Genomic DNA, 14508 nt, shown 5'->3' with positions numbered 1-14508 from the left:
TCCTAACTGTGCAATCAACCGAAAAATTCAGAATTAAATATATTCCAATTAAAAACTGAATTAGAACTTCAATTTTTAGAGAGAATGTTTCTCAACAACATAGCTCCTGTAGTATTGTAAAATAATATTTTACATTAATTTTAATAGTTTTTTTTTTTATTTTATTTTGTTTACTTTTTGCACACATTTTCATTTTATAAAGTAATTTCTGTTACGTTTTTGCTTAAATGAAATTTTCTATTTCAGTATTATCTTATTTTCTTTATATAAAAACTAACTGCATAAAATGTACTAAAATACAAATATGGAACTCAAAGCAATGAAAACGTTATGATTTTATAAATAAGTTTCCATTACATTTGCATTTTATTTTGAGGAAAGTTAGATTTCTTGAGTGTTCTGTGAAGTTGAAATAATTTTCTTAAATGATAGAATAAGAAATCTTGTTGGTTATGCATTTATAGATTAAAGTCAATTTTTATTTATATATTTATTTATTTAGGTCAATGAATTGAAACATATTAATGTTAAAGGAGACTAACGTAAACATATTAATAGTAATCGTAACAAATATTTTGAAGTGATGTCGGACACGCTAGCCGAAGAGTACAGTTGGGTAAGTGAAAAAAAAAAGGGGGGCATTTAAATCCCTGAAGTTATCATAGGTTATTTTACATAAGTCAACATTTATAAATATATTTTTATGTACATCATCATTTACAAAATATCTTGATAACTTACATTACGTATAATATGAAATCTGCCAAATTAAGTCACACCCAGCACCCGTAGCTCTCAGCCTGAGTCAAATCTTAATTATTCAAAAAATCGAATAAAATAAGACCAGACTTCCATGAATAGTGCATAGTGCTACTAAATGCATATGTGACCATCCCAGAAGAAATAAAGCAGGTAGATATTAGCATCTGGAAAGATATCCCAATGCATGAAGGAAGAGTAATATATTTAGTGTATGAACCTGTTATGTCAAGAAGACTTTAAATGAATTAGAAGACAACATAAAATAGCAGTTTTATCTGATCGCAAATGTTTAAAATGTTATTTAAAATGTCTAACTTTTTTTTATTCTTAAAATGATGTTTAATCCTCATTTGTTCTGCTATTTAATTTTTATGATGTATTGTTACTTAGTTTGTTATCTATCCACTTGTCAGTAATTGAGCTGAATTAAGTAAAGCTTTGTTCTTTTACATTATATTTTACCGCTCGATCAGGCCGACTGCCGTACCAAAGCACTCGGGTTCGAATCTCGGAAAAGGTTCGGGGGTTGTAAATGCATAGTGTCTGTGCATCATGGGGGCACCCAAAATATGCTGCAAGCCGAAAAGTTCTTTCAAGAAGCTGATCGTAGGGAAAGAGAACTTGAAAATCCTTGGACTCGTCCTCCGTGTGATAGTTGCATCGCAAAAATGTTATGGTTTTTAATTAATTGACTTTCTGTTTAAATATGCAGTAATTATAATTAAAAATTCACAAGTAAATTTTCAATTTAATGTATTTTTTAGAGATAGTGCAAACTCATCTCCCTGCAACAATTGAAAAGAAAGGTGCTACTATAACAGTTAATCTCAAAAAGGTTGGTGGGTGGTAAATGTATAGTGTCTGTGCAGCATGGGGGCACCCAAAATATGCTGCAACAAAGTTGCTACTACACTCATGTCCATAAATTAAGGATAATTCGGAGTCATGCGGAAATCGAACTCTAAAATATACTAAAATATCACCTGTAACATCACAACACACATCTTCAAGAATCATATGCAAATTTTAGGAAGTAACCAGATGACACCGATGGTACTTCACAATGACGAGAATGTAAGAAAGTGATATATAACGAATACAGGCAAAGAAGTAAAATTGTTCGCAGGCACTTTCTAAGCATTTCAGTGCAATAACCAAATAGTTCGCAGGGGCTTTATAAGCATTTCAGTGCAATAACCGACAAAGGACGCATTTGGATGATTTTTTACGTGGTAGAATTATCGGCCGTCTGGAATGTGGGCGTACCCAACTGGAAGTATCAGACAAACTTGGAATTGCCCAGAGTGTCATCTCCAGCCTTTGGCAACGATTCCCAGATGATGGTAATGTGAGTAGACGTTACAGCACAGGTCGCCCCAGAGTTACAGCGCCGAATAAGGACCGGTATTTGGCAGTTACTGCCAAAACAAACAGGTGGAGCACAGCCTGAGACCTGCCTCGTCAGCTCTCTTCAGCCACTGGTACGACAATTTCAAGGCAGACCGTGTACAGACGCTTAGGGCAGATTGGTTTATATGTTCGTAGACCTGTCAGATGCGTTCCACTTACTGCAACTCACTGTCGCCTGCGGTTAGCCTGGAGTAGAGAGCATGCACTGTGGACACCGCAACAGTGGGCTTGTGTGATGTTTTCCGACGAGTCCAGGTTTAGCTTGCAGTCTGATTCTCGCCGGACTTTCATATGGAGAGCTCCAGGTATTCGTTACCACCAAGAAAGCATCATTGAACGACACCGTTACAGTGGTGTAAGAGTGCTCGTTTGGGGTGGAATTATTCTGGGTTCCAGAACTGACCTTCATGTTCAAATTGGAATCATGACAAGCCATATCTATCGGGACGTCATTCTGGAACAACATGTACATTTGTTTCGGGGTGCCATGGGCACACAATTTGTTTATGGATGACAACGCCAGTCCTCACCGTGCAAATATCGTAAGCGAATGCCTTCAATCGGAGGATATCACCCGTACAGACTGGCCAGCATTCTCACCAGACTTGAACCAGTAGAACACGTGTGGGACATGCTTGGCCGACGAGTTGCAGCCCGTCAACCTCCTTCTACATGTCTACCGGAACTTCGGAGTGCATTGCTTTTTGAGTGATGTAATATCCCCCAAGATCAGATCGATAATTTGATACTCAGATGCCTAGGCGTTGTACGGACTGTATTGCATCGTCTGGGAGACATACAATGTATTAACAATCAAACCAACCATGTAATATTGGTTTTTTGTAAATAAGTTTTTTTTCTTTTTTCTTTTTTGGTAATTTGCTCCAGGGAGAAAAAAAATCGCTAATTTTTTTAATAATATCAAACATATAGCACCTGTTTTTGCTCTTTACCTTTTGTTTAATAAATAAGCTTTACAAATAAGTCAAATTTGTTTTGCTTCTAACTTTTCCTTTGCCTGATTTTGCATTATCCTTAATTTATGGACATGAGTGTATAACAGCGAGTACTTTTGTGTACAGAAGCTGTCTTGAAAGCTTAGAATCTAAAATTTTAAGTTTGTATTTGTTTTTACTGAATTGTAAGTATTATAAATTCATATGTTTGGAAGCGTCCGAGTTTCAAAAATAATAAAAGTATAAATGATAAATAATAAAGCTTCAAAATAGTAAATCAAACAATCATCAAAATGTTTAGTACCTATTTAAAAATTTGGAGCTTTCTTTCAATTTTAAAGTAATTTAAAATTTAATAAATAGCTTTAAAACTCTTGCCAGTCACTGCTCATCTCAATGCATATAATAGCATTATAATTTTTTATAATAATAATGCATATTTTGTTTAATTTCATGAGGCTGAAGGAGACATTGTAAACTTATATTATGAATACGAGTCATATTTTGTAAAATTCGATGAAAGGCCATTCGAAAAACATGTATACATTGACAGAATTGCCGATATAAATAAAATATGTTATTAACAATATTAACTTCTTATTAATTAAGAAAAGGCTGTATTAAATATATTAAAAGGATCTTTTAAAATTTTTGCAGGAAATGAATTTAAGTTTCTCTTAAGTGAATGGATATTTTTATATCTTTATTACCGTATTTGCAGGCGCATAAGGCACATCCCCCTTTTTTTATACACATTTCATTATAATGAATTTACAGTATTTTAAATATAAATACAAAGTAATACTTTATACCCACAATTCATCTGGGGAAGAGCTTTTAATTTTCTTCATCAAAACCTAAACACTCATCACCATAGCTAAATGAAAAGTCACTTGAAACCTCTCCTAAATCAGCATTCGAGTCCTCATACAACAGATTGTCCTCTGTACCATCCAGTGTATTAATAATGCCACACTTCATACATGATTTAACCTCTGCCTCTGTTTTCACAGCATCCCAAGATGCTTTGACCCATTCACAAACTTTCCAAATGTTAGGCCTTCCCCTTCTTCTTGATGGTGTAACCTCAAAATTTGAAGCCTGCATCCAGCTTGCATGCTTTGTTACAGCAATTTCAACATTGTTTTTGAACCATAATTTGCCAACAAACTTAAGAAACACCAAACAGTTGAAATTTCCCACACTTAAAAGTCGTTCGCAAAAATTGCAGTTTTCATGCCAGATGCACATTTACTAAGCTCTCCGTAACTGTAATATTCCCACACATCGCAAGGAAACAAGAAAAAAATCACATAACTCCAAAAAAAGAGGAAATTTCCAGAAATTAATGCAATCAAAAACTGAGTATCGACATACAAGATGCACCTCCTTTTTTTCCCGACTTATTTTCAAAGAAAAAAAGTGCGTCTTATACACTAGAAAATTTGCTATTTAAAACTTTCTTACATTTATTGGAAAACAAATTGTTTTATATGCTTAATTTCATTCACATAACTATGCTCACTGTAGTTATTGGCTATACTAAATATTTGAATGAAGAAATGTAAGTTTTATTTGCACAAAAACTATTAGCATGTGTTTTATAGCAATACACGCAAGTACACAAAAGTGATACACAAAAACTATGAGCATATAGTTTTATAGCAATTTATGAGAGCAAAGTTTTACATAAAAATGTAAATGAATCATAAACGCATCTGTTATATAATTTCAATACAATGAGATATAACAATAATCACTGAGGAAATCTGATATGATTGTGATGACTATATTCAATAATTAAAAAATTCCAAAGATTCCAGTAAGATTTTAATAACTGGAAGAGTAACTTCTTACTGGATCAATAAAACGCTTTTCTGCTGTTATCAGTTTTACTGGAGGAGATGTCTGAAATACTGCTATTGCGACATTATACTGATTAAACTAATGTAACACTGTGCGACACCCACACAGATCTTTAAAGCAGCAATTCTCAACAGGTGGTACACAAGATAAAAAATAGGTGGTAGGCAAAGAAACAAAGTTCAAAAATTCTATGAAGAAAAAAAGAACAATTGTTAGAAAATTCCTGTGATTGCACTTCCACTGAAGATTTCATAAATAACAACTTTTGGCTACACCGAAAAAAAGAATTTAAAGGCATTTCAAATAAAGCTAAATTTTTATTGCCTTTTCGCACAACCTATTTGTGTGAACAAGGATTTTCTTCCATGTTTTATTTGAAAAATAAATACAGAATAAAATTAAAAGTGGATCACACTTAAAGCTAAGTGAAATAAGGCCAGACAAAGAAATTGATCTCTCTTAAACAGGCCCAAATTTTACACTAAATTTAAGTATATAACTTAAATTTTGATAATTAAAATGGTAACCAATTCTTAATTAATATTTTTTATGTGTGCCTATTTAATACAGATAGCCAATAGCTTGTGCAAATGGCAAAACATTTATTTTTTCTATTTATATTGAGAAACTGAATAAGTATTATAAAATGTACAATAATTATACTGGTTGTACTAAGGTTTTTAAATTTTTGTTTAGATGGTATGTGTTAGTCAAAAGGTTGAGAACCGCTGCTTTAAAGCAATTAAATTTATGTCACTTTGTGAAGTTATACAAAAGTCGCAGTGTGACATTAACATCATTATCGCAGCATGACTTTACTACCATACTCAAAGACAAAGAAGCAACAATAACAAAAAAAAGAAGCCAAGAGAAAAAATTGGTATCTTACCTCTCAGCCTCCACATCCACAGGGCCTGTTTGCTCACATCCTCTTCTTGGGCGCTTCGCATTCCTATAATAAACAAAAATAGGTACAATTTTATTACCGAGACCATAATAAACCACAGTGACAGTACATGCATAAAAGCACCAAACTTGGCACACACATCCATTTAAATCATAAATTGACATCACATAAATTTAGATACTTCTAAATGCAAGTGAATTATGACTGCACATAAATTTAGATAGCTCTAAATTTTAATTTACCACTGAAATACTGGTATACTTTTTAAACTTTTTAAAAGTGCATCGAATCTATCTATTTAGAAATTGCCAGAGATGAAAAATTTGCAATAAAATTTTGACAAAGAAAAGGCATCATTCATGATTGTGTGTGATTATGACAAAGCCTCAAGGGCTATCTGCCTGTGCCTTTGTGGAGCACTTTCTAAGGGAAACTGGCTTGTATACACATTACACATGGGGAAAACCACGAAAACGCCCAGCCCGTTCCTGGGATTCGAACCTCGGACCGACTACCAGCGTTCGGTGACTCCACCGCTCGGCCGCTGGTGGGCCTCATTCGTGATAGAAAATTAGGCTTAAACTATAGTCCAAGAACCATGAAATGAAACCATTTCATCGATAACTCAACAACTAAATGGCACCTTTAATCTTCTAGGTGTATCTACGGATTATTTCGTATTGAAAGATGGCTTTCCAAATCACGACACGCAGAATATTCTTGTCAGATTTTGATAAATACGAAATGGTTTCGAATGAATGCGGCAACTGGCAGTAGGGAAATAGCAATCAATAGAGAAAGATGTTACAGCGCGAGGTTCATAAATAAAAACCTCGTATCCAGCCACACTATCTGCCGACCTGTAGGCGATTTTCGTGCCGAAACCGAAAAATACTAAGAAGCCTTCGACCGAAAGCTTTGTGTATGCAAAAAGTTTGTGAAACAAAATTTCTTCTATAAAATAAAATGCAATTTGCACTGAACCCATGAATTACTTTTAAAGAAATTAATATCACCTAATTTACAAATAATTTCTTTTAGCATGGAATAAATACTTAAACAGGTATCTTACAATTACATGAAATAACGTAATCTTTAAAGGCATTGATGTATACAATATAAATATTTGCTTGTTATTTTATGAAATAACAGTGTCTGGGAAGCCCACTCAAATATCCTGTAGAATTTTAACAAATTATTTTATAGGATACAAATATGCATCTGTTTTTTTATGAAATATGTGAAATTCATGCAAATAAAATTAAGGATTATGAAATTTATTTTAATATAAATAACTCTGCAAAAAGAAATATTCAGGAGACTTTATTCCCCTTATTTTCCTATTATTGTCATCATAAAAAAATAATAGCATTTATCTTAAAGATAATTAGCTTATTTAAAAAATACAATCTGTAAGCACTTTCTTTAACTCGATATAAGATCCATTTATTTTAAATACTTTTCTAAAACTTTTTATAAAAAATAAGAAAATAATGTAAGCACAAACCTTGTGGTTGAAAAGTTATGCAAACCTTGGGTTCAGTACCCCTCAAATAAATAATGAAAACAATCTCAGATTTTATAGGATAAAAATTAGGTCCAAACGGGCAATTTTTTTCATTTACAGACAATCATTAGATGTTTGGGCTAATGCTACTTTGGACTAAAAGTATTTAAAAGCTACAATTTCAGACAGACTGTCTTGCACACTTAAAATACAAATGTTTTATTAATTACACTGCTTGCCTTAAAAATATGTTTCTTAATCAAAAATTTGCTAAATTTTTATAAAACATAAACTAATACTTATAAAAGAGCCTGAGGCAATTTGTTACAATTAATTAAATTGTTCAACGTTGTTTAATTAATTGTTTAGGCGGTCAGAGCCGGAACAGCTAATGAAGTTTATGAGACTGTGATATTACTTTCGGTTTTGTGAAATGAAGAATTACATAGGATACTTTCAGATTGAAGTTCTGTAGAAACAAAAAAGTAAGTACCATCCCTCTTTCTGAAGCTCTTTATTTGTTTATTGACTTTTGGTAATTAAAAGGTCACTAAAGGAGATATCAGCGAAAAAACATACATTGAAAACAAAGTTAAAACAAAACGTTGCCGACAAAAATATCCAAAGAAGTGATTTGGAAGTGCTGAAGAATAAGTTTAAAGTGTTCGAGACAAAGATAAATTCCAATTTCGATTCTTTGTTCGGGTTATGTATTGAAGAAAGTGCAGTCAAAAGTCTTTAATCCGGACATCCATAATCCGGAATGATCTATAATCCGGACCTCAAAGCTACAAATTTTCCGCGCATGCGTTTACGCATATGCATAATACGTTTACGCATGCGCGTTTAATGTATAACGGACGGTATAAGCTAAGCTAAAATAATCTATTTCAGTTAATGTTGCAGATTGTGTTGTTCCTTAATCTTCTAATTAGATACGGCTTATTATTTTCTTTTAGACTATTAGAGCAATTTAATAAAAGTAAGTTGGAACTTTCGATTATGTCAAACACAATTTCCGATACTGGAGATGATGGTAATGTGAGTAGACGTTACAGCACAGGTCGCCCCAGAGTTACAGCGCCGAATAAGGACCGGTATTTGGCAGTTACTGCCAAAACAAACAGGTGGAGCACAGCCTGAGACCTGCCTCGTCAGCTCTCTTCAGCCACTGGTACGACAATTTCAAGGCAGACCGTGTACAGACGCTTAGGGCAGATTGGTTTATATGTTCGTAGACCTGTCAGATGCGTTCCACTTACTGCAACTCACTGTCGCCTGCGGTTAGCCTGGAGTAGAGAGCATGCACTGTGGACACCGCAACAGTGGGCTTGTGTGATGTTTTCCGACGAGTCCAGGTTTAGCTTGCAGTCTGATTCTCGCCGGACTTTCATATGGAGAGCTCCAGGTATTCGTTACCACCAAGAAAGCATCATTGAACGACACCGTTACAGTGGTGTAGGAGTGCTCGTTTGGGGTGGAATTATTCTGGGTTCCAGAACTGACCTTCATGTTCAAATTGGAATCATGACAAGCCATATCTATCGGGACGTCATTCTGGAACAACATGTACATTTGTTTCGGGGTGCCATGGGCACACAATTTGTTTATGGATGACAACGCCAGTCCTCACCGTGCAAATATCGTAAGCGAATGCCTTCAATCGGAGGATATCACCCGTACAGACTGGCCAGCATTCTCACCAGACTTGAACCAGTAGAACACGTGTGGGACATGCTTGGCCGACGAGTTGCAGCCCGTCAACCTCCTTCTACATGTCTACCGGAACTTCGGAGTGCATTGCTTTTTGAGTGATGTAATATCCCCCAAGATCAGATCGATAATTTGATACTCAGATGCCTAGGCGTTGTACGGACTGTATTGCATCGTCTGGGAGACATACAATGTATTAACAATCAAACCAACCATGTAATATTGGTTTTTTGTAAATAAGTTTTTTTTCTTTTTTCTTTTTTGGTAATTTGCTCCAGGGAGAAAAAAAATCGCTAATTTTTTTAATAATATCAAACATATAGCACCTGTTTTTGCTCTTTACCTTTTGTTTAATAAATAAGCTTTACAAATAAGTCAAATTTGTTTTGCTTCTAACTTTTCCTTTGCCTGATTTTGCATTATCCTTAATTTATGGACATGAGTGTATAACAGCGAGTACTTTTGTGTACAGAAGCTGTCTTGAAAGCTTAGAATCTAAAATTTTAAGTTTGTATTTGTTTTTACTGAATTGTAAGTATTATAAATTCATATGTTTGGAAGCGTCCGAGTTTCAAAAATAATAAAAGTATAAATGATAAATAATAAAGCTTCAAAATAGTAAATCAAACAATCATCAAAATGTTTAGTACCTATTTAAAAATTTGGAGCTTTCTTTCAATTTTAAAGTAATTTAAAATTTAATAAATAGCTTTAAAACTCTTGCCAGTCACTGCTCATCTCAATGCATATAATAGCATTATAATTTTTTATAATAATAATGCATATTTTGTTTAATTTCATGAGGCCGAAGGAGACATTGTAAACTTATATTATGAATACGAGTCATATTTTGTAAAATTCGATGAAAGGCCATTCGAAAATCATGTATACATTGACAGAATTGCCGATATAAATAAAATATGTTATTAACAATATTAACTTCTTATTAATTAAGAAAAGGCTGCATTAAATATATTAAAAGGATCTTTTAAAATTTTTGCAGGAAATGAATTTAAGTTTCTCTTAAGTGAATGGATATTTTTATATCTTTATTACCGTATTTGCAGGCGCATAAGGCACATCCCCCTTTTTTTATACACATTTCATTATAATGAATTTACAGTATTTTAAATATAAATACAAAGTAATACTTTATACCCACAATTCATCTGGGGAAGAGCTTTTAATTTTCTTCATCAAAACCTAAACACTCATCACCATAGCTAAATGAAAAGTCACTTGAAACCTCTCCTAAATCAGCATTCGAGTCCTCATACAACAGATTGTCCTCTGTACCATCCAGTGTATTAATAATGCCACACTTCATACATGATTTAACCTCTGCCTCTGTTTTCACAGCATCCCAAGATGCTTTGACCCATTCACAAACTTTCCAAATGTTAGGCCTTCCCCTTCTACTTGATGGTGTAACCTCAAAATTTGAAGCCTGCATCCAGCTTGCATGCTTTGTTACAGCAATTTCAACATTGTTTTTGAACCATAATTTGCCAACAAACTTAAGAAACACCAAACAGTTGAAATTTCCCACACTTAAAAGTCGTTCGCAAAAATTGCAGTTTTCATGCCAGATGCACATTTACTAAGCTCTCCGTAACTGTAATATTCCCACACATCGCAAGGAAACAAGAAAAAAATCACATAACTCCAAAAAAAGAGGAAATTTCCAGAAATTAATGCAATCAAAAACTGAGTATCGACATACAAGATGCACCTCCTTTTTTTCCCCCGACTTATTTTCAAAGAAAAAAAGTGCGTCTTATACACTAGAAAATTTGCTATTTAAAACTTTCTTACATTTATTGGAAAACAAATTGTTTTATATGCTTAATTTCATTCACATAACTATGCTCACTGTAGTTATTGGCTATACTAAATATTTGAATGAAGAAATGTAAGTTTTATTTGCACAAAAACTATTAGCATATGTTTTATAGCAATACACGCAAGTACACAAAAGTGATACACAAAAACTATGAGCATATAGTTTTATAGCAATTTATGAGAGCAAAGTTTTACATAAAAATGTAAATGAATCATAAACGCATCTGTTATATAATTTCAATACAATGAGATATAACAATAATCACTGAGGAAATCTGATATGATTGTGATGACTATATTCAATAATTAAAAAATTCCAAAGATTCCAGTAAGATTTTAATAACTGGAAGAGTAACTTCTTACTGGATCAATAAAACGCTTTTCTGCTGTTATCAGTTTTACTGGAGGAGATGTCTGAAATACTGCTATTGCGACATTATACTGATTAAACTAATGTAACACTGTGCGACACCCACACAGATCTTTAAAGCAGCAATTCTCAACAGGTGGTACACAAGATAAAAAATAGGTGGTAGGCAAAGAAACAAAGTTCAAAAATTCTATGAAGAAAAAAAGAACAATTGTTAGAAAATTCCTGTGATTGCACTTCCACTGAAGATTTCATAAATAACAACTTTTGGCTACACCGAAAAAAAGAATTTAAAGGCATTTCAAATAAAGCTAAATTTTTATTGCCTTTTCGCACAACCTATTTGTGTGAACAAGGATTTTCTTCCATGTTTTATTTGAAAAATAAATACAGAATAAAATTAAAAGTGGATCACACTTAAAGCTAAGTGAAATAAGGCCAGACAAAGAAATTGATCTCTCTTAAACAGGCCCAAATTTTACACTAAATTTAAGTATATAACTTAAATTTTGATAATTAAAATGGTAACCAATTCTTAATTAATATTTTTTATGTGTGCCTATTTAATACAGATAGCCAATAGCTTGTGCAAATGGCAAAACATTTATTTTTTCTATTTATATTGAGAAACTGAATAAGTATTATAAAATGTACAATAATTATACTGGTTGTACTAAGGTTTTTAAATTTTTGTTTAGATGGTATGTGTTAGTCAAAAGGTTGAGAACCGCTGCTTTAAAGCAATTAAATTTATGTCACTTTGTGAAGTTATACAAAAGTCGCAGTGTGACATTAACATCATTATCGCAGCATGACTTTACTACCATACTCAAAGACAAAGAAGCAACAATAACAAAAAAAAGAAGCCAAGAGAAAAAATTGGTATCTTACCTCTCAGCCTCCACATCCACAGGGCCTGTTTGCTCACATCCTCTTCTTGGGCGCTTCGCATTCCTATAATAAACAAAAATAGGTACAATTTTATTACCGAGACCATAATAAACCACAGTGACAGTACATGCATAAAAGCACCAAACTTGGCACACACATCCATTTAAATCATAAATTGACATCACATAAATTTAGATACTTCTAAATGCAAGTGAATTATGACTGCACATAAATTTAGATAGCTCTAAATTTTAATTTACCACTGAAATACTGGTATACTTTTTAAACTTTTTAAAAGTGCATCGAATCTATCTATTTAGAAATTGCCAGAGATGAAAAATTTGCAATAAAATTTTGACAAAGAAAAGGCATCATTCATGATTGTGTGTGATTATGACAAAGCCTCAAGGGCTATCTGCCTGTGCCTTTGTGGAGCACTTTCTAAGGGAAACTGGCTTGTATACACATTACACATGGGGAAAACCACGAAAACGCCCACCCCGTTCCTGGGATTCGAACCTCGGACCGACTACCAGCGTTCGGTGACTCCACCGCTCGGCCGCTGGTGGGCCTCATTCGTGATAGAAAATTAGGCTTAAACTATAGTCCAAGAACCATGAAATGAAACCATTTCATCGATAACTCAACAACTAAATGGCACCTTTAATCTTCTAGGTGTATCTACGGATTATTTCGTATTGAAAGATGGCTTTCCAAATCACGACACGCAGAATATTCTTGTCAGATTTTGATAAATACGAAATGGTTTCGAATGAATGCGGCAACTGGCAGTAGGGAAATAGCAATCAATAGAGAAAGATGTTACAGCGCGAGGTTCATAAATAAAAACCTCGTATCCAGCCACACTATCTGCCGACCTGTAGGCGATTTTCGTGCCGAAACCGAAAAATACTAAGAAGCCTTCGACCGAAAGCTTTGTGTATGCAAAAAGTTTGTGAAACAAAATTTCTTCTATAAAATAAAATGCAATTTGCACTGAACCCATGAATTACTTTTAAAGAAATTAATATCACCTAATTTACAAATAATTTCTTTTAGCATGGAATAAATACTTAAACAGGTATCTTACAATTACATGAAATAACGTAATCTTTAAAGGCATTGATGTATACAATATAAATATTTGCTTGTTATTTTATGAAATAACAGTGTCTGGGAAGCCCACTCAAATATCCTGTAGAATTTTAACAAATTATTTTATAGGATACAAATATGCATCTGTTTTTTTATGAAATATGTGAAATTCATGCAAATAAAATTAAGGATTATGAAATTTATTTTAATATAAATAACTCTGCAAAAAGAAATATTCAGGAGACTTTATTCCCCTTATTTTCCTATTATTGTCATCATAAAAAAATAATAGCATTTATCTTAAAGATAATTAGCTTATTTAAAAAATACAATCTGTAAGCACTTTCTTTAACTCGATATAAGATCCATTTATTTTAAATACTTTTCTAAAACTTTTTATAAAAAATAAGAAAATAATGTAAGCACAAACCTTGTGGTTGAAAAGTTATGCAAACCTTGGGTTCAGTACCCCTCAAATAAATAATGAAAACAATCTCAGATTTTATAGGATAAAAATTAGGTCCAAACGGGCAATTTTTTTCATTTACAGACAATCATTAGATGTTTGGGCTAATGCTACTTTGGACTAAAAGTATTTAAAAGCTACAATTTCAGACAGACTGTCTTGCACACTTAAAATACAAATGTTTTATTAATTACACTGCTTGCCTTAAAAATATGTTTCTTAATCAAAAATTTGCTAAATTTTTATAAAACATAAACTAATACTTATAAAAGAGCCTGAGGCAATTTGTTACAATTAATTAAATTGTTCAACGTTGTTTAATTAATTGTTTAGGCGGTCAGAGCCGGAACAGCTAATGAAGTTTATGAGACTGTGATATTACTTTCGGTTTTGTGAAATGAAGAATTACATAGGATACTTTCAGATTGAAGTTCTGTAGAAACAAAAAAGTAAGTACCATCCCTCTTTCTGAAGCTCTTTATTTGTTTATTGACTTTTGGTAATTAAAAGGTCACTAAAGGAGATATCAGCGAAAAAACATACATTGAAAACAAAGTTAAAACAAAACGTTGCCGACAAAAATATCCAAAGAAGTGATTTGGAAGTGCTGAAGAATAAGTTTAAAGTGTTCGAGACAAAGATAAATTCCAATTTCGATTCTTTGTTCGGGTTATGTATTGAAGAAAGTGCAGTCAAAAGTCTTTAATCCGGACATCCATAATC

The 14508-nt window shown here is 33.0% G+C and overlaps 1 protein-coding gene across 4 annotated transcripts in view; it reads right to left on the bottom strand.

The window, feature by feature from the left end:
- The window catches only part of LOC146997001 (uncharacterized), a 458848-nt gene that overhangs the window by 385776 nt on the left and 58564 nt on the right, over positions 1-14508 (bottom strand). For all 4 annotated transcript variants that reach the window (XM_085816419.1, XM_085816418.1, XM_085816416.1 and 1 more), the window contains 2 exons: positions 12225-12287; positions 5884-5946 (listed from right to left, as the gene is read on the bottom strand). In XM_085816419.1, the coding sequence (XP_085672545.1) occupies positions 5884-5946; positions 12225-12287 (126 nt within the window). The remainder of the gene's footprint in view (positions 1-5883; positions 5947-12224; positions 12288-14508) is intronic.

The sequence above is a fragment of the Stegodyphus dumicola genome, chromosome 5 (assembly GCF_044657685.1).
Source record: "Stegodyphus dumicola isolate Sdum_Otavi_A_Nest chromosome 5, ASM4465768v1".
Lineage (NCBI taxonomy): Eukaryota > Metazoa > Arthropoda > Arachnida > Araneae > Eresidae > Stegodyphus > Stegodyphus dumicola.
The sequence above is the reverse complement of the archived record's forward strand: the minus strand, read 5'-3'. Positions and strand labels throughout refer to the sequence as shown.